The sequence below is a fragment of the Salvia hispanica genome, chromosome 3 (genome assembly GCF_023119035.1).
Source record: "Salvia hispanica cultivar TCC Black 2014 chromosome 3, UniMelb_Shisp_WGS_1.0, whole genome shotgun sequence".
In the NCBI taxonomy this organism is placed as follows: domain Eukaryota; kingdom Viridiplantae; phylum Streptophyta; class Magnoliopsida; order Lamiales; family Lamiaceae; genus Salvia; species Salvia hispanica.
The window spans coordinates 3,110,903-3,128,345 of record NC_062967.1 but is presented as its reverse complement, the minus strand read 5'-3'; the positions used below and the strand labels follow the sequence as shown (position 1 = coordinate 3,128,345).

The 17,443-nt window shown below is 37.0% G+C and overlaps 3 protein-coding genes across 3 annotated transcripts; all 3 read left to right on the top strand.

Annotated features, from left to right (window-relative positions):
* Positions 1 to 2,029: 2,029 nt before the first annotated feature.
* LOC125215631 (mogroside IE synthase-like) lies at positions 2,030 to 4,118 on the top strand. The gene is made up of 2 exons (XM_048117103.1): positions 2,030 to 2,744; positions 3,319 to 4,118. The coding sequence occupies exons 1-2, from the start codon at positions 2,049 to 2,051 to the stop codon at positions 4,051 to 4,053; spliced, it is 1,431 nt and encodes a 476-aa protein (XP_047973060.1). The 5' UTR covers positions 2,030 to 2,048; the 3' UTR covers positions 4,054 to 4,118.
* Positions 4,119 to 6,764: 2,646 nt separating this feature from the next.
* On the top strand, positions 6,765 to 9,476 carry LOC125211765 (mogroside IE synthase-like). The gene is made up of 2 exons (XM_048111684.1): positions 6,765 to 7,528; positions 8,627 to 9,476. Exons 1-2 carry the CDS (start codon positions 6,878 to 6,880, stop codon positions 9,356 to 9,358), a joined length of 1,383 nt encoding a protein of 460 aa, XP_047967641.1. The 5' UTR covers positions 6,765 to 6,877; the 3' UTR covers positions 9,359 to 9,476.
* Positions 9,477 to 12,051: 2,575 nt separating this feature from the next.
* LOC125212773 (mogroside IE synthase-like) lies at positions 12,052 to 15,465 on the top strand. The gene is made up of 2 exons (XM_048113026.1): positions 12,052 to 12,726; positions 14,630 to 15,465. Exons 1-2 carry the CDS (start codon positions 12,085 to 12,087, stop codon positions 15,362 to 15,364), a joined length of 1,377 nt encoding a protein of 458 aa, XP_047968983.1. The 5' UTR covers positions 12,052 to 12,084; the 3' UTR covers positions 15,365 to 15,465.
* The last annotated feature ends 1,978 nt before the right edge of the window (positions 15,466 to 17,443 follow it).

Genomic DNA, 17,443 nt, shown 5'->3' with positions numbered 1-17,443 from the left:
CAACACTAGTACAAGAAAATATCAACACATATTTATTGAGATTTTTACATGGTTTTATTGAGATTTTTACATGGTTTTATTGAGATTTTTGATGTATTTGTTGATAAAAATCTGGTTATCAACATTTACGAAAACTAAAATAAAAAATATCAAATTTCATCATCCGAACGTTGTCGGAAAATATGCAATTGAGATCTTGTTGGAATCCTTATAAAATTATCTTTAATTTGATATACTTTTTGCAAAAAAATAATTTAAATTGAGAGAGTTACGTACATTTAAAGTTTTAAGATAATTTTAATGAGAGGGGATCGACATTAATACCCTATAATTTTATTTATTAATTTTTCTTAATTAAAAATATAATTCATGTGGCATTATTTCAACCATTAGATCTTCTAATCTCATAGCTAAAATTTAATCTTAGTTTATGATTGCTAATTAGTTAGCCATTGATCACTCTCCACGTATATTATTACATAATTTCATAATTGAATAAGGTGTGGAGGAACATTTTGAGTAATGGTAGGGATGGAAATGGTTTTTACCTGATTATAAATTATAAATATATTAAAATTACACTAAATACATAAAAAAATAAAAAATAAATAAACAATACTGAATTAATTTAAGAAGGAATAAATTTTACTAATGAAGTAGTACTAGTAATTGGGCTTACCCCATTGGGCTTACTCAGGAAAACAGTTCAATGGGCTTACCTCATTGGGCCCTTACTGCAATGATTTTGAAGGATATAAATACACCTAAATAGGAGTGAGATCTTATTCAAACATTTTGGAACATCGTATAGGAATTCAAACCTTAAATATGCTGATTACCTAAGTCCATATGAACCAAAAGAGGTGGCAAATAGCGAATTCGCAATCAATATACAAAATTACAAATATAACGTGACAAATACCTATTTTGCAACCAAGTAAAGGAAAATTGTGAAAGCTGGCACTGACAATGTAGTGTTAGAATTGTCATCTAAAACGTAATCAAATTTGGACTTTGCCTAAATTTGCAAATTAGCTTATAGTTTATCTCTTCTTCTGTCACTACTTTTTATTTCTTGTCCAAATCATTCTATCATATCCTTGTAGGATCCACAGGACAATATAGTAAAGTTCCCAACTGAGGCAATTTTTTGTCTTGAGACACTATTAAGGGCAAAATATCTCAATACTTAACGATATGAAAAAAATCGATTTTGATAACCGTAGTTGTTTTCATTTTAATGGAGTAGATTTTAGACTGTAACCAAAAACAAATTTACAAATGGACGCATATCCTAGATATTTAGGGTTTAGTGATTGATTACCATTTTTAGGAAAAAAACAACATATTCCCTCCGGATGCCATTAGAATTCTTGATTTATAGTATTATTTTAGTTCGTCCGTCATAAGATGGTTCAATTTTACTATAAATGGTAGGTAGACTTTACTTCTATTAACCCATTTCACTTAGATTATATTATTAAACTAATACTCCATCCATTCCACAATAAGAGTTTTATTTTTCCATTTCGGTTCGTCTCACAATAAGAATCAGATTTCACTTTTAGTATAAATGGTAACTAGGCCCCACATTTCACCAACTTACCACTCACATTTTATTATTAAACTAATATAATAAGTGAAACTCAGTATTTCACTGACTTATTCAATCTTACTTTTCTTTACATTTCTTAAAACTCGTGTCATAATCAAATAGAACTTCTATTGCGGACGGAGGAGAAACAAAAATGGATCTCACATTCCACCACCTGTTCTCCCTCACTTTACTTTACATTTTATTAAAACTCGTGTCGAACTCAAATGAAACTACCAATAAAAGAGAGAGTAGTACTACCTTTATTACTCCTAATTACTCTCTTCTCATTTCCCTACTTGATTCTTTCTCTTACTTATATCATCTTTTCTAATTGAAACTCAGGACTAAAATAAATTAGTCTTTTCTTTGCCACCACTCATAGAATTCACCTCTTATCCATAACTTGCCTAAATCTTCCAATGTCCTATATATAACCTTACCTCGTACTCACATGATCAAACCTCAAAGCATCCTAAACACACCACATAAATCCAAACCGAAAGAAATGGATCCAAAAACAGAACACAAACCACACTGCCTAATCCTTCCATACCCAAGCCAAGGCCACATAAACCCCATGATCCAATTCTCCAAACGCTTAGCCCACAAAGGCATCACAATCACCTTCGCCGTACCGCAAGGCGTCCTCACCTCTTCCGCCGCCGGCAACAATATCGCCGTCGAGACCATCTCCGACGGCTACGACTCCACCGCCGCCAGAGTCGACGCCGACCCTCGGGAGCATCTACTCAGCTTCAAAACGGCCGGGACGGAGTCAACTACCCGACTCATCGAGAAGCTTCGAGAAGGGGGCCAGCCCGTGGACTGCGTCGTCTACGACGCCTTCATGCCGTGGGGGCTGGCCGTGGCGAAGAGTAAGGGCCTGTTTGGTGCGGTCTTCTTCACGCAGACGAGCTCTGTGAATGTGATCTACTACAATGTGTTTAAAGGGTTGCTCAAAGTTCCGGTTTCGGAGAGGGAGATCGTGCTTCCCGGGCTGCCGCCGTTGGCGGTCTCAGATTTGCCGTCGTTTATTGTTGATCCGGAGAAGTATCCGGGCGCGTTGGAGCTGCTGGTGGGTCAGTTTGAAGGTGTGGAGGATTCTGATTTCGTGTTCGTTAACTCGGTCTACGAGCTCGAGGAAGAGGTACGTGGCTAGTCTTTTAGAATAAGTCGTCCAGTTGGATTGGATTTGAAAGAAAACGGAATATGATTATGAGATTTTTTTTGCTTGGTAGGTTTTGTTTTCTAAGTCACATGTTGTATAGAATTGGACTAATTTGGGACATCTATTAATTATGATCATCCTTAAATATGATATAATTAGGTTTGAGATAAAGCAAAATTTAAAGATTGCCATAGTTAGCAGATTCAACACCTCATGTTAATGTGGCTAATTTTCTACAGGGTGGTCGTCCGCATTAATTGATTACTTAAATAGAGATTAATTGAAGTTTTGATTTAATTCTGTTAAGTGGTACCTTCGTGAGCCTTTATTTATGTGCTAAATTAGTATTCCTCATTCACCTCAGAAATTTTCACTGATCTGGTAGCTAATTAACATATCAAAATAGAAATACAGCTTGGAACGTATCAACTCATACGTGGCATAGAGCAGGATTTCAGAATCTCTTTTCTATGATGATATATTGAGTTTTGATACGATATGTAACAATTATTGAAGTGGAGTACTAACTTATTTACTTGGAATCTTGTTTCAGGCAAATGAGTGGATGAAAAAATCAATGTCAGTAAAAACAATTGGACCAGCCATACCTTCTATCTATCTAGACAAAAGAATACCACACGACAAAAGTTATGGTCTTAGTTTGTTCAAATCAGATGACATTTACATGAGATGGCTACAACAAAGATCACCTAAATCAGTTATATACGTCTCCTTTGGTAGTATTGCCAAATTGGAAAAGCATGAAATGGAGGAATTGGCAACGGCTCTTAAGCTAACCGGCAAACACTTCCTATGGGTGGTCCGATCCTCGGAGGTGTCGAAGCTCCCGGAAAATTTCGCGGACGAAGCCTCGGGTAAGGGGCTAATCGTGTCATGGTGCTCGCAGCTTGAGGTACTTGCTCATGAAGCCATAGGATGCTTTGTGACACACTGTGGGTGGAACTCGACTCTGGAGGCGCTGAGCCTCGGGGTCCCGATGGTGGGGGTCCCGTGGTGGAGTGATCAGGCTACGAATGCGAAGTTTGTTATGGATGTTTGGAAGATGGGAGTGAGGGCTTATCCCAATGATGGAGGTGTTGTTGGGCATGAGGAATTGGTTCGTTGTGTAAATTGTGTGATGGAGGGAGAGGGAGCGGAAGAGATAAGAGAGAATGCAAGGAAATGGAAGGAATTGGCAAAGGGAGCTATTGATGAAGGGGGGAGTTCAGATAGAAATATTCAAGAATTTGTTTCTAATACGATGGGAGGAGCCATGTCAAAAAAATAATCAGATTCTTGATTATCAATGTATCTTTAGCAAATAATTGGAAATGATGGAGTATTAACTATTAATAATTGAACTTTTTTTGTGAATAGTCCACAATTAATAGAAATACTAATATTTCCTAACATTTCCGTTGTTGACCTACGAAGTTAAACATTTAAAATGGTTGTTTTATACACCATAGGTCAAACATTATTCTTACTCTGAGCATATTAAACCACCATTAGTAATAAAGGCAGCACCCTATCAACTATGTATAAACTACAAGGTTTTAGATGACAATTCAGTTTTTAAAAAGTATGAAAACTAAATTTTAAAAAATTGAATAGTATTTTCCAGAAGACTGACATAGTGACACCACAGACAGAAGAACATCTCAACACTTAACTGAATGAACTGCGTATATAAAACCTAAAATGTTAAAGAGGCAGTTCCAAAAAATAAAGGGAACAAAAAAGCCATTCACCAACCACTTTATGTGAATATCAAATTTCATCCACGCATAAAAGTGCACAAATATGCGTTTATCCTATATCTACCGAAACTCTTCTGTTAACGAAAACAAGAATTGAATTTAACAGACTCTACAGATAAAGCTCCAAACCAGCGTAAGCTTAAGTTCATGTTTCTACACAGATAATCACAATTCACACATGTGAATGATGTTTAACATTGTATGCATATTTATTCGTTCTCATCCATTTCCTAAAACTAAACCATAAATAAAACTAATATTCCCCATAATATGCTACATTCAATTAAAAAAATGCTCAGAATTCCATCTAAAACGCTTAATATGATATTGCTGGATACACCCCTAATATTGCTGGGTAGCGTGCCACGTGGCCGCACGAGGTTGGTGGTACATTGTCACTCTAACTATGGTTGCATCCTAATGCTCCCCGGGCTCCCATTCAAACATTTAGGAATACCAAATGAAAATCCAAACCTTAAATAAATTGACTACCTAAGTCATATGACCAGAAGAGGAGGCAAATAGCGAATTTGCAAGCAATAGAAAATTACTACTCCCTCCGTCGTCACACTTGTGGGACGGTACGAGATTTTATAAGATTTTGTTTTGTGTGTTAAATGGAGAGAGAAAATATAATTTTTATATTCATGTGAGAGAGAACATTTTTCAAAAAGGGAAATGTGACAACTTTTGTTGGACAAACTAAAAAGGAGAATGTGACATTTTTCGTGTGACAGAGGGAGTACAAAAAGATAATGTCACAAACACCTATTTTGCAACCAGTGTAGGAAAATTGTGAAAGCTGACACCAGCAATGTAGTGTTCGAATTGTCATCCTAAAACCTAATCTAATTTGGACTTTAATTTGCCCAACTTTGCGCTAATATTTTCTTGTAGGATCCACATGTTGACGACAGTATAGGGAAGTTCCCAATGAGACACAACATTTTTGTCTTTGAGACACTTATAACAAAATGAAAAAAAAACAATTTTGATCAATCGTAGTTGTTTTCATTTTAAGATGATTTTAAGATGCTGGTAGACTGTAACCAAAAACAAATTTACAAACGGACGCATATCAAAGCAATATTTAGATTTTGTGTTTCACTATTTTTAATTAATTTTTCATTTTCATAAAAAAAAAATACTCCTCCCATCCCACCACAAGTTATCAATTTGTTATTTTGAGTTATCCCAACAGACACTATTCCACCACAATTGATCAATTTCATTTTTTAGCCAAAAACAAAACTTCAACCATATCTTAATTTATTCTCTCTCTTACTTTATTCTCTCTTTATTTTTCTTACTTTTTATCTCTCATACTTTACTCTCTCCACTTTAACTCAATATATATCATTTTCTTAATTCTTGTGTCCAAAAGAAATCTATCACTTATAATAGGACAAAAGGAATATTAATTTTCTCTTACTTTATTATTTTTCATGTTTTATTATTTCTTATACTTACTTTTTTTCATTTATTTTTTATTTTTTATTTTATTTTATTTTATCTCCAATGTCATCATAGTTTACCAAAATAAATCACTCACTTGTAGCAAGCCAAGGAAGGTATTTCACATCCATCCAAATTAATATTTTTACAACAACTCATTCAATAATTCGCTTGTAGGATCCACTGTCATGATTAATGAAAAACACATTAATTTGGGATTCACGTGTCTCCATGTGTTGCAATTTCCCTTGTAGGATCCACATTTTGATAGGATCATAGGACAAAATAGTGAAGTTTCCAAATGAGACACGACTTTGGTACTGAGACACTATTACCTGGTCGAATTTTTTCAATACTTTAACAAAATGGGAAAAAGAATTCAAAAAATAAATTTTCATAATCGTACGTAGTTGTATCATTTTAATAGGACTACAGACTGTAACGAAAAACAAATTTTGTAAAGGACGCCTATCCAAGCAATATTTACATATTTTATGTTTCATTATAAGTGATTAATTCTCATTTTTAGAAAAAAAAAAACATACTTACTTCTATTTTTTTTCTTTTACTTTATTATTTCTCTTAATTACTTTTTCTTTTTTTCAATTCTTTATTTTATTCTCTCTTTTACTTTATTTGATTTATCCATTTAACTCGATAATTGTCATCGTAGTTCACCTTTTAGCCATAACTTATGCCCAAAATAAATCTGTTCACTTGTAGTGACACCGAAGAAGAACTAATCTTTATGTCACCTCTTTCCAAACATTTTTACAACCACTCATAGAGAATTCACCTCTTATCCATATCTTGCCTAAATCTTCCAATGTTCTATATATAACCTTACCTAGTACACATGATCACACACCCAACCATCCCAAATCCAAACCCAAAGAAATGGAACAAAAAACAGAAGACAAACCACACTGCCTAATCCTGCCATACCCAAGCCAAGGCCACATAAACCCCCTGATCCAATTCTCCAAACGCTTAGCCTACAAAGGCATCACAATCACCTTCGCCGCACCACAAGACATCCTCTCCTCCGCCGCCGCCGACATCTCCGCCTCCATCGCCGTCGAGTCCATCTCCGACGGCTACACCTCCGCCGCCGCCAGAGCCGACGCCGACCCTCGGGAGTATCTAGCCACCCTCAAAAGGGAAGGGACGGAGTCAACGTCCCGCCTCATCGAGAAGCTTCGAGAAGGCCCGGGCCGGGCCGTGGACTGCGTCGTCTACGACGCCTTCCTGCCGTGGGGGCTGGCCGTGGCGAAGAGCAAAGGCCTGTTTGGTGCGGCCTTCTTCACGCAGCCGAGCTCTGTCAATGTTGTCTACTACAACGTGTTTAAAGGCTTGCTCAAAGTTCCGGTTACGGAGAGGGAGATCGTGCTTCCCGGGCTGCCGCCGTTGGCGATCTCGGATCTGCCGTCGTTTGTTGTTGATCAGGAGAAGCATCCGGGATTGTTGGAGCTGGTGATGGGTCAGTTTGATGGTGTGGAGGATTCTGATTTCGTGTTCGTTAACTCGATTTACGAGCTTGACAAAGAGGTATGTGGCTAGTCTTTTGGAATAAGTCATCTGAGTTGGATTGGATTTGGAAGAAAACGGAATATACTTGTTAGATTTTTATTTTTGCTTGGTTGATTTTGTTTTCAACGTCACATGTGGTATAGAATTGGAATAATTTGGGATATCTGTTAATTATCATCCCTAAATATGGTATAATTAGGTTTGAGATAAAGCAAAATTTTAAGATTGCCATAATTCGAAGATTCAACATCTCATACTAATGAGGCTAACCTTCTAGCTACAGGGCCGTCCGCACGGTGCGACCGCAACTTGTGGTTAAATTATTTGTATTAATTGATTACTACTATTAAATAGAGGTTAATTGAAGTTTTGATTTAATTCTCTTAAGTCGCAATTGAAATTTGAATAGGAAAGATGCAGCAGAGCTAGAGAGTCTCTCTTTCTAATTTAATATGGCTCAGATTTTTTCACTAATCTGGATTTTGGAAACTCTGTTCTATATATATATATATACCATATATAGATCGTCTTGTTAGATTGAGATTTATGAACCTAATTGAGAATTGGGATGCAATTTCAGTCACTCATCCAGAATATTTGTAAAATGTCAAGTAGTTTATGTCAACACGGGGGCATAATTGTAATTTTATTAATTTTATTTATTTATTTTTTAAAAAAAAATTAATTTTTTTTAAATTTTTTAAATTTTTTTTTAAATTTTTATTTATTTATTTTTGATAAATTTTAAAAAAAATATTTAATTTTTTTTATTTTTTATAAAAAAAAAAATTTTTTTAAAAAAATTTTAAAAAAAAATTAAAAAATTTAAAAAAAAAAAATTAAAAAAAAATTTAAAAATTTTTAAAAAAAATATTTATTGAAAAAAAATATCCTTTAAAATATTCCTTTCTTTTTCCCTAATTAATTAATCTAAAGATTTTTTCCCAAATTAAAAATCCGGACCACTCTTTTATATTAAATAAAAGGGGGTTAATTTTAGTTCCTTTCCCTTTAAAGTAAAAAAATTTCCATTTTTAAATGTATATATAAAACACGATGATATATTGTAAATCACAAATTTTAAAGTAACTTATGTACTTGGAATCTTTGTTTCAGGCAAATGAGTGGATGAAAAAATCAATGGCAGTTAAAACAATTGGACCAGCCATACCTTCTATCTACCTAGACAAAAGAGTACCACATGACAAAAGTTATGGTCTTAGTTTGTTCAAACCAGATGACATTTGCATGAGATGGCTACAACAAAGATCACCTAAATCAGTTATCTACGTCTCCTTCGGTAGTATTGCCAAATTGGAAAAGCATGAAATGGAGGAATTGGCAACGGCCCTTAAGCTAACCGGAAAACACTTCCTATGGGTGGTCCGATCCTCGGAGGTGTCGAAGCTCCCGGAAAATTTCGTGGACGAAGCCTCAGGTAAGGGGCTAATCGTGTCATGGTGCTCGCAGCTAGAGGTACTTGCTCATGATGCCATAGGATGTTTTGTCACACACTGTGGGTGGAACTCGACTCTGGAGGCACTGAGCCTCGGGGTTCCGATGGTGGGGGTCCCCTGGTGGAGTGATCAGGCTACGAATGCAAAATTTGTGATGGATGTTTGGAAAGTGGGAGTAAAGGCTTGTCCTAATGAAGAAGGTGTTGTTGAGCATGAGGAGTTGGTTAGTTGTGTGAAGCATGTGATGGAGGGGGAGAGAGCGGAAGAGATTAGAGAGAATGCAATGAAATGGAAGGAGTTGGCAAAGGGAGCTGTTGATGAAGGGGGGAGTTCTGATAGAAATATTCAAGAATTTGTTTCTATTATGATGGGTACACAATCACAAAAATAATCGGATTCTTGATTATCAGTGTATCTTTAGTAATTAGTTGAAAATTTCGTGTATTTTGGTGAAAGATTGATATGAACTTGTATCTCATTATATATGTAATAAATGGGAATTGTTGTAACCAGATAGTACATTATAAAACTAGGATAAACTCAGATCCGGCTTAAACACCCAAAATTCGAATGTTCGTGTAAGAATTGAAAATTAGAATCCAATTATGTTTCAATCCGATTAATCCACATTCAAAATAATGTGTAATTTGACTACCTAAGTCCATACGTACCAAAATAAAGTATATATAAGACGGCAAATACCTATTTTGTAATCAACAGAGGAAATTTGTGAAATCTTAACACCGGCAAATGTAGTGTTCGAATTGTCATCTAAAGACCTAATCATTTTGGACTTTGCTCAAATATGCAATATAGCCTATATATGTCTCTTTCTATATCATAACTTCTTATGTACCCGATCACTCTATTATTTCCTCGCCATGGTCCACATATTGACAGGACAAGATAGGGAAATTCCCACTAGGACACGATTATGGTCAAAATAGCTCAATACTTTAACGAAATGAAATTTGATTTTAACCATTAGTAGATGTTTTCATTTTAATGAGATACGGTAACAAAAACTAAATTTAGAAACGGACGCACTATCCTAACATTACTTAGACGTTTTGTGCCGTATCTCCTACGTTGCTACTAGTTTGAACTACTAATCTTTAGGTCACTTTGATCCAAAAATAATTACAAGCAACGGCAGATTTACTCTCAAACTATTTTTGCACATGCTGAAGTATTAAATTTATGGCTCCTCCCTTGACTACAACCACTCAGATTTCACCTCTTAGAGCATCTCCAACCATTTACACTAAACTCAAACTCATTTCAGTGTAAATATTACATCAAATATGATTTTACTCTAACCATTTACACTAAACTCAAACTTAAAAGAATATTCTCTATATTATGCTCTTTTTACTCACAAATTTTTTTTTAAAAAATTAGGTTTTGGTTTAGTGTAAACCTAAAGATAGGTAAATTTTTTCTCAAAAACAAAAAATGGAATTGGTTTTTTAGTACTATTGAAGCTAAATACCTATCCTATTTTAGGTTTTAGTGTACCTTTGGAGATGGTCTTAGCCTTCTTACCGTAACTTTGTCAAAACAAAAATAAAACAAAATATGAGGAGAAAACATATAATTTTATAGATCATTTTTGTTAATATAACTCCAAGATAGATGAGTTATTTATGATAAGTAAAAAAAACTGCTCACCAATGTTCTATACATAAGTTTACCAAGTATACATGATCACACCTCAAACCAACCTACACGGCTACACCACCACCAAATCTAAACCCAAAGAAATGGAGAAAAAACAACAGAAACCACACTGCCTAATCCTGCCATATCCACTCCAAGGCCACATAAACCCTATGATCCAATTCTCCAAACGCTTAGCCCACAAAGGCATCACAATCACCTTCGCCGTACCACAAGGCGTCCTCACCTCATCCACCGCCGGCAACAATATCGCCGTCGAGACGATCTCCGTCCATGGTGGCCCATATGATGTTGACGGCGTCAGCGAGCTCCAGGTAGGTGGCGGCTATCCTGACGTCGCTCTCGACGGCCGGCAGCCTGAAGGCCGCACTCCCCAGTTTGGCGGCATGTAGCCTGTAGGTTGGCTTTTACGGCCGGGTTCATTGCAGCATCTTCCTTGAAGGCCGCTTTCACAGGCTGGCCAGACTTGTTCCAGATGAGGTCCCTGATAATGTCGATCCTTCCGCTCACCACCTTGACATGCATCAAGGGTTATTGACATATTTTACAATAGAGAAAGATAATTCTTATGAAAATGAATACGTACTTCCTCCTTCCTCAAAATTTTTGACACAGTTTGCTATTTCAATCTGTCCCCCAAATTTTGACACACTTCACATTTTATTATAAAACTAATATAATAAGTGAGACTCATATTTTCACTACATTATTCAATCTTACTTTTCTTTACATTTCTTAAAATCCGTGTCATAACCAAATACGACTCCTACTGCAGGACGGAGGGACGGAGGGAGATATAAAAATGGATCTCAAATTCCACTAACTTTTCTCACTCACTTTACTTTATATTTCATTAAAACTCGTGCCGAACTCAAATGGAACTCCTAATGGCATAGAAAGGGTATTATCTTTATTACTCCTACTTACTCTCTCCTCATTTCTCTACTTTATTCTTTCTCTTACTTTATCATCCCTTCAAACAGAAACATAGGACTAAAATAAATAAGTAGTACTCCCTCATTCCCTGAAAATTTGTCACACATTTCCTTTTTTTTCCGTCCCTAAAAATTTGTCACCTTTTACTTTTACCATTTTTGGTAGTGAACTCTACATTCCACTGACTCATCCATACTCATATTTATTATAAAATTAATATATAAAAGTAGGATCCACATGTCACCAACTTTTTTAACCCACTACATTTTTTAAAACCCTTGCCGGATCAAACAGTGACGAATTATGAGGAACGGAAGAAGTATTAATCTTTATTCCACCGTCATCCGAACAATTTTTTACAACCACTCATAGAATTCATGACCTCTTATCCATTACAACTTGCCTAAATGTTCCAATGTTCTATATATAACCTTACCTCGTACTCACATGATCAAACCTCAAAGCATCCTAAACACACCACATAAATCCAAACCGAAAGAAATGGATCCAAAAACAGAACACAAACCACACTGCCTAATCCTGCCGTACCCAGGCCAAGGCCACATAAACCCCATGATCGAATTCTCCAAACGCTTAGCCCACAAAGGCATCACAATCACCTTCGCCGTACCACAAGGCGCCCTCACCTCTTCCGCCGCCGGCAACAACATCGTCGTCGAGACGATCTCCGACGGCTACGACTCCCCCACCGCCAGAGCCGACGTCGACCCTCGGGAGCATCTACTCAGCTTCAAAAAGGCCGGTCCGGAGTCAACGTCCCGTCTCATCGAGAAGCTTCGAGAAGGGGGCCGGCCCGTGGACTGCGTCGTCTGCGACGCCTTCATGCCGTGGGGCTTAGCCGTGGCGAAGAGTAAGGGCCTGTCTGGTGCGGCCTTCTTCACGCAGGCGAGCTCTGTGAATGTGATCTACTACAATGTGTTCAAAGGGTTGCTCAAAGTTCCGGTTACGGAGAGGGAGACCGTGCTTCCCGGGCTGCCGCCGTTGGCGATCTCGGATTTGCCGTCGTTTGTTGTTGATCCGGAGAAGTATCCGGGCGCATTGGAGCTGCTGGTGGGTCAGTTTGAAGGTGTGGAGGATTCCCATTTCATGTTCGTTAACTCAGTTTACGAGCTCGAAGAAGAGGTACGTGGCTAGTCTTTTAGGATAAGTTATCATGTTTAGTTGTTACTGACTTATTGCCGAGTTTCATTGGGCTAAATTAAACTTTCATTTTACATAAAAAAAACGATATATACATGACATTTATTTGGTTTTGTTTTGTAAGTCACATGTGATGAAGAGTTAGGACTATTTTGGGGCCTCTATTTTATTTTTAAGATTTCTGCCATTAGAAAATTCAACATCTCATACCACTAATTAATGTGGCTAATCTTCTACTGGGCTGTCCGCACCGTGCGAACGGGATTGGTGATTAGTCACAAAATCTTTTTCGTAATTTAACTTTCAGAAAAAAATGTGTTCGTTATTTATTTGGCAATTTGTTCTTTAATAATCACAAGTGATATTCGTAATGTCAAACCTTTATTTATTTCCTGAAGTATTTCTTAATTAGTTGGCATTAGTATTTTATACTCCATTCTCTTATCGAGTACATACAGTTGAGATTAATGAAATTTTTTAGGATATTAGTCACTAACACCAAGAATTTTGGCCAAATTTTGATATTTTCCATAAATTTTAAATTTGGTTTAAAATTTCACACTTACATTCTGTATTTTTATTTCTCAATTCAACCCAAATAAGAAATTTTAAGCGAAAACTTATTCTAAGCGGGCAACCATGAAACATTTATGATAATTTAGAACATTTTTTATGTTTGTGGCTAGCTAGTTGCTAGTAGAATAAAAAATCACGTAGAAAGCTACATTGATTTAGTAGTGTTAAGTAGTAGGATTTAAAAAGGCATGTATTCATCGTGGGAAAATAACAAATAGAATGTAAAGTTTGTGATATTTTAGATAATTTTTAATTTTATGAAAATTATCATAATTTCGCCATAGTTCATAATTTTGGAGTCCAATATCACAATTTTTTATTGCAAAGTAGTACTCTCTCCGTCCCACAATAAGAGTCACACTTTGCCATTTTGGTCCGTTCAACAATAAAAGTCACACTTCATTTTTACCATAAATGGTAAATAAGTCTCACATTCCACTAAGAGCATCTCCAACATTCCACTAAACTCAAACTCATTTTAGTGTAAATCTCACACTAAATATTGATTTTACTCCAACCATTTACACAAACTCAAACTTAAAAGAATATTCTCTATATTATGTTTTTTTTTACTCACAAAATTTGAAAAACTTTTAGGTATTGGTTTAGTGTAAACCTAAAGATAGGTATTTTTTTCTCAAAAACCAAAAATAGGATTGGTTTTTTAGTACTATTGGAGCTAAATACTTATCCCATTTTAGGTTTTAGTGTACCATTGAAGATGGTCTAACTCCCTTCACTCAAATTTTATTATAATTATAATCAATATAAAAAAGTGGGTTTATATTCCACTAACTTTTCCGATCTACTATTCTTTACATTTCTTAAAATTCGTGTTCATAATAAGAGTGACTCATGTTATAGGACGGAGGGAGTATTAATTTGACCCTGAATTGCTAATTCCCCTCACGCCCAACCATGGAAAAGAAAGAGAACACAAATAATTGTAACAAAAAAAACGTGGCAATTTGGACAACTCCATATTTAATGCGATTGCTACTTCTAAAGTTCTATACCATATATTGCTTCTCATGGGTTTATGTCTTAATTTATGGCCTGGAAGAGTAGTTGGTGTTCATTAATATTGCTACCTGTATCCATATTTCTGCTACTCATGGCCGGGTTTATGTCTTTATGACCTGGACGAGGAGTTGGTATGTGTATTGATCAATAGTTAATTCATCAAATGTTTTTTTCTTTGCAAAAATTAGTTTTCGTCAAATTTATCTTCCACTGTTAAAATTATTTGTAGTGAACAGATAGTAGTATATATATTAAGGTAACTTATGTATTTGGAGTCCTATTTCAGGCAAATGATTGGATGAAAAAGTCCATATCAGTCAAAACAATTGGACCAGCCATACCTTCTATTTACCTAGACAAAAGATTGCAAGATGACACAAATTATGGTCTTAGTATGTTCAAGCCAGATGACACTTGCATGAAATGGCTACAACAAAGATCACCAAAATCGGTTATCTATGTCTCCTTTGGTAGCATGGCCAAATTGGAAAAGCATGAAATGGAGGAATTGGCAACGGCCCTTAAGCTAACCGGAAAACACTTCCTATGGGTGGTCCGATCCTCAGAGGTGTCGAAGCTCCCGGAAAATTTCTCAGACGAAGCCTCGGGTAAGGGGCTAATCGTGTCATGGTGCTCGCAGCTTGAGGTACTTGCTCATGACGCCATTGGCTGCTTTGTAACGCACTGTGGGTGGAACTCGACTCTGGAAGCACTTAGCCTCGGGGTCCCGATGGTGGGGGTCCCGTGGTGGAGTGATCAGGCTATGAACGCAAAGTTTGTGATGGATGTTTGGAAAGTGGGAGTAAAGGCTTGCCCCAATGAAGAAGGTGTTGTTGGGCATGAGGAGTTGGTTAGTTGTGTGAAGCATGTGATGGAGGGAGAGAGAGCTGGAGAGATGAGAGAGAATGCAAGGAAATGGAAGGAATTGGCAAAGGGAGCTGTTGATGAAGGGGGAAGTTCAGATAAAAATATTCAAGATTTTATTTCTACTCTGATGGGTGGAGCCATGTCACAAAAATAATCAGACTCTTGATTATCAATGTATCTTTAGCAAATAATTGAAAATTTCATCTATTTTTGGTGATAGATTGATCTTACGAGTCATTATAACTTAAACTTAAATGTTGTTCACTCGTATCTCATATGTATAAATGGCAATTGTTGTAACCATACAGTACATTAACCTGGATAAAACTCAGATTCGAGTTAAACACTCGAAATCTGAATATTCAGGTTAGAATTGAAAATTTATTTTCCAATAAAATTTCAATCCGATTACTCCACAATCCTAATAAACCTATTTTGAAATCAAATGGACTGACTCAATTGATATCGCTCTCAAATACATCATGCATGGTGGAGATACTAGTTTGTATTAGTACAAATTAGCCATATTATTTATTTATTTGTCACGTTTTAGAAGTCTCCAGTGCACACCTGATACGAGCATATTTTAGGATTATCCCCATATCTATTATTTATTTAGTTATTGATTTCCATATCTTTTCATATATTATTAGGATCTCTATTTTCTTGTTCTCTATGTCAGGGTAGTCCTATTTATAGGAGAGACTTTGTATTCTTCTCAATCATTCAAGAAATATCAATTCAGTTTATTTTTTATCGTTTCTTTATCTTTTATTGTTCTTTATCTTTCTTGCAAGTTTTCTTATAAAAAACCCTAGAACGATAATTGGCTGCTCGACGGGAATTTCCCCGCGAACAAACCAATATCTTCATCGCGAACTCTCGCAGTTATCCCTCGATACGAGTCCCCTCGTATCAACTGGTGCTTTCATCCAGTCCTCAACCTCTCTGTCTCTATTTACCACCTTCAATCATCTTCATCCTTCATCCATGAATTCCTACAACTACGCCGACTATCACCATCGCCAATTTGACAGACAGTTCCCCTTGCCGCTGCCCATGCCGAGCCCCACATCGTGTTGGTACCCCCAGAGACAAGACGTGCAATTTGGGTACTCCTATCCAGATATGGCGGCTGTCTCAAATCTGGAGACTCGGCTTGACAACACAGATCGGTTCGTTGAAGTACTTCGACCTCCAGCACAACCGCAACCGGATCCAGACCCCGCATATAATCAGTCGCACTATTCTGGTGCACCGATGACAACTACTCCACACTACCCATGGACGCAGCCCTATCAGTACAACCTACCGACCATCGACTACTACCAACCATTGTCGTTATATTGGCAACCTCTCGATCCCCCAGTTTGGCAAGATCATTCAACGACCAATGATATCGGCCATACGGAGCCTCTCGGCATGCCACGTGATCCGGTGACGCAGGAGTTGGAACCGAACCTATCGTTGGCTGCCTTGGTTTCACAGCTTGAGCGCTTGACCGCAGATGTCGAGCAATTGGTGTCACGGATGGATGCAAATGAACGTCTCTTAGGCGATCCATACGGACAATCGCCGGGCGATCCACACGCTGCGAGGAGCCTTTGCCGCACAGCCGCCCCGCTTCCCGCTGCAGCTGCTGCCGAGACCTTGAATCTTCCCCCACCAGCTCCTCCGTGCAGCCCCTGTATCAATGGTGATGAGAGTGAATTGTTAGACGATGACCCACTCCCACCAGCTTTGATCTCTCAGTCGGGCGACCCCGATACTAGTCGTCCAATAACAATGGAGATATCAAAGGGTGTGAATTCTTCTATCGGCAATAGAATAGATAAGGAGGAATTTCACAAGTTTGAGGACGTAAGTTCTAATGATGAAGCAAATCCAAATGATGGTGATGTTGCAAGAATTAATCAGCGACCATCTAACATGAAGACGGTGAAAGTGAAAAGCCTGAAGCAAGAGCTTGAGACAGTTATACCCCAACTGGAAGATGAGAGAGAAAAAGGAAGTGATAGGAAGAGCCATTTTTCAACTGGAGAATTGGTTATAAAGGAGAATACAATCTTTCATCCGTTGGAAATATTGAAAAAGAAGGGGCAGAGGCAGATTTGTGTGTTTGACCCAGGAAGATACGTTATTTGGTGTGTCGTGTTCCACCTTGAGGGCAAGGTGAATTTTAACCGTGGGGGTTGATACGACGTATTCTAGGATTATCCCCATATCTATTATT

Excerpts from the sequence above, each read along its gene's own strand:
- LOC125215631 (XM_048117103.1), top strand. The coding sequence starts at position 2,049 with ATGATCAAACCTCAAAGCATCCTAAACACACCACATAAATCCAAACCG. Across the intron at positions 2,745-3,318 it reads TCTACGAGCTCGAGGAAGAG|GCAAATGAGTGGATGAAAAA; the intron begins GTACGTGGCTAG and ends ATCTTGTTTCAG.
- LOC125211765 (XM_048111684.1), top strand. The coding sequence starts at position 6,878 with ATGGAACAAAAAACAGAAGACAAACCACACTGCCTAATCCTGCCATAC. Across the intron at positions 7,529-8,626 it reads TTTACGAGCTTGACAAAGAG|GCAAATGAGTGGATGAAAAA; the intron begins GTATGTGGCTAG and ends TCTTTGTTTCAG.
- LOC125212773 (XM_048113026.1), top strand. The coding sequence starts at position 12,085 with ATGGATCCAAAAACAGAACACAAACCACACTGCCTAATCCTGCCGTAC. Across the intron at positions 12,727-14,629 it reads TTTACGAGCTCGAAGAAGAG|GCAAATGATTGGATGAAAAA; the intron begins GTACGTGGCTAG and ends GTCCTATTTCAG.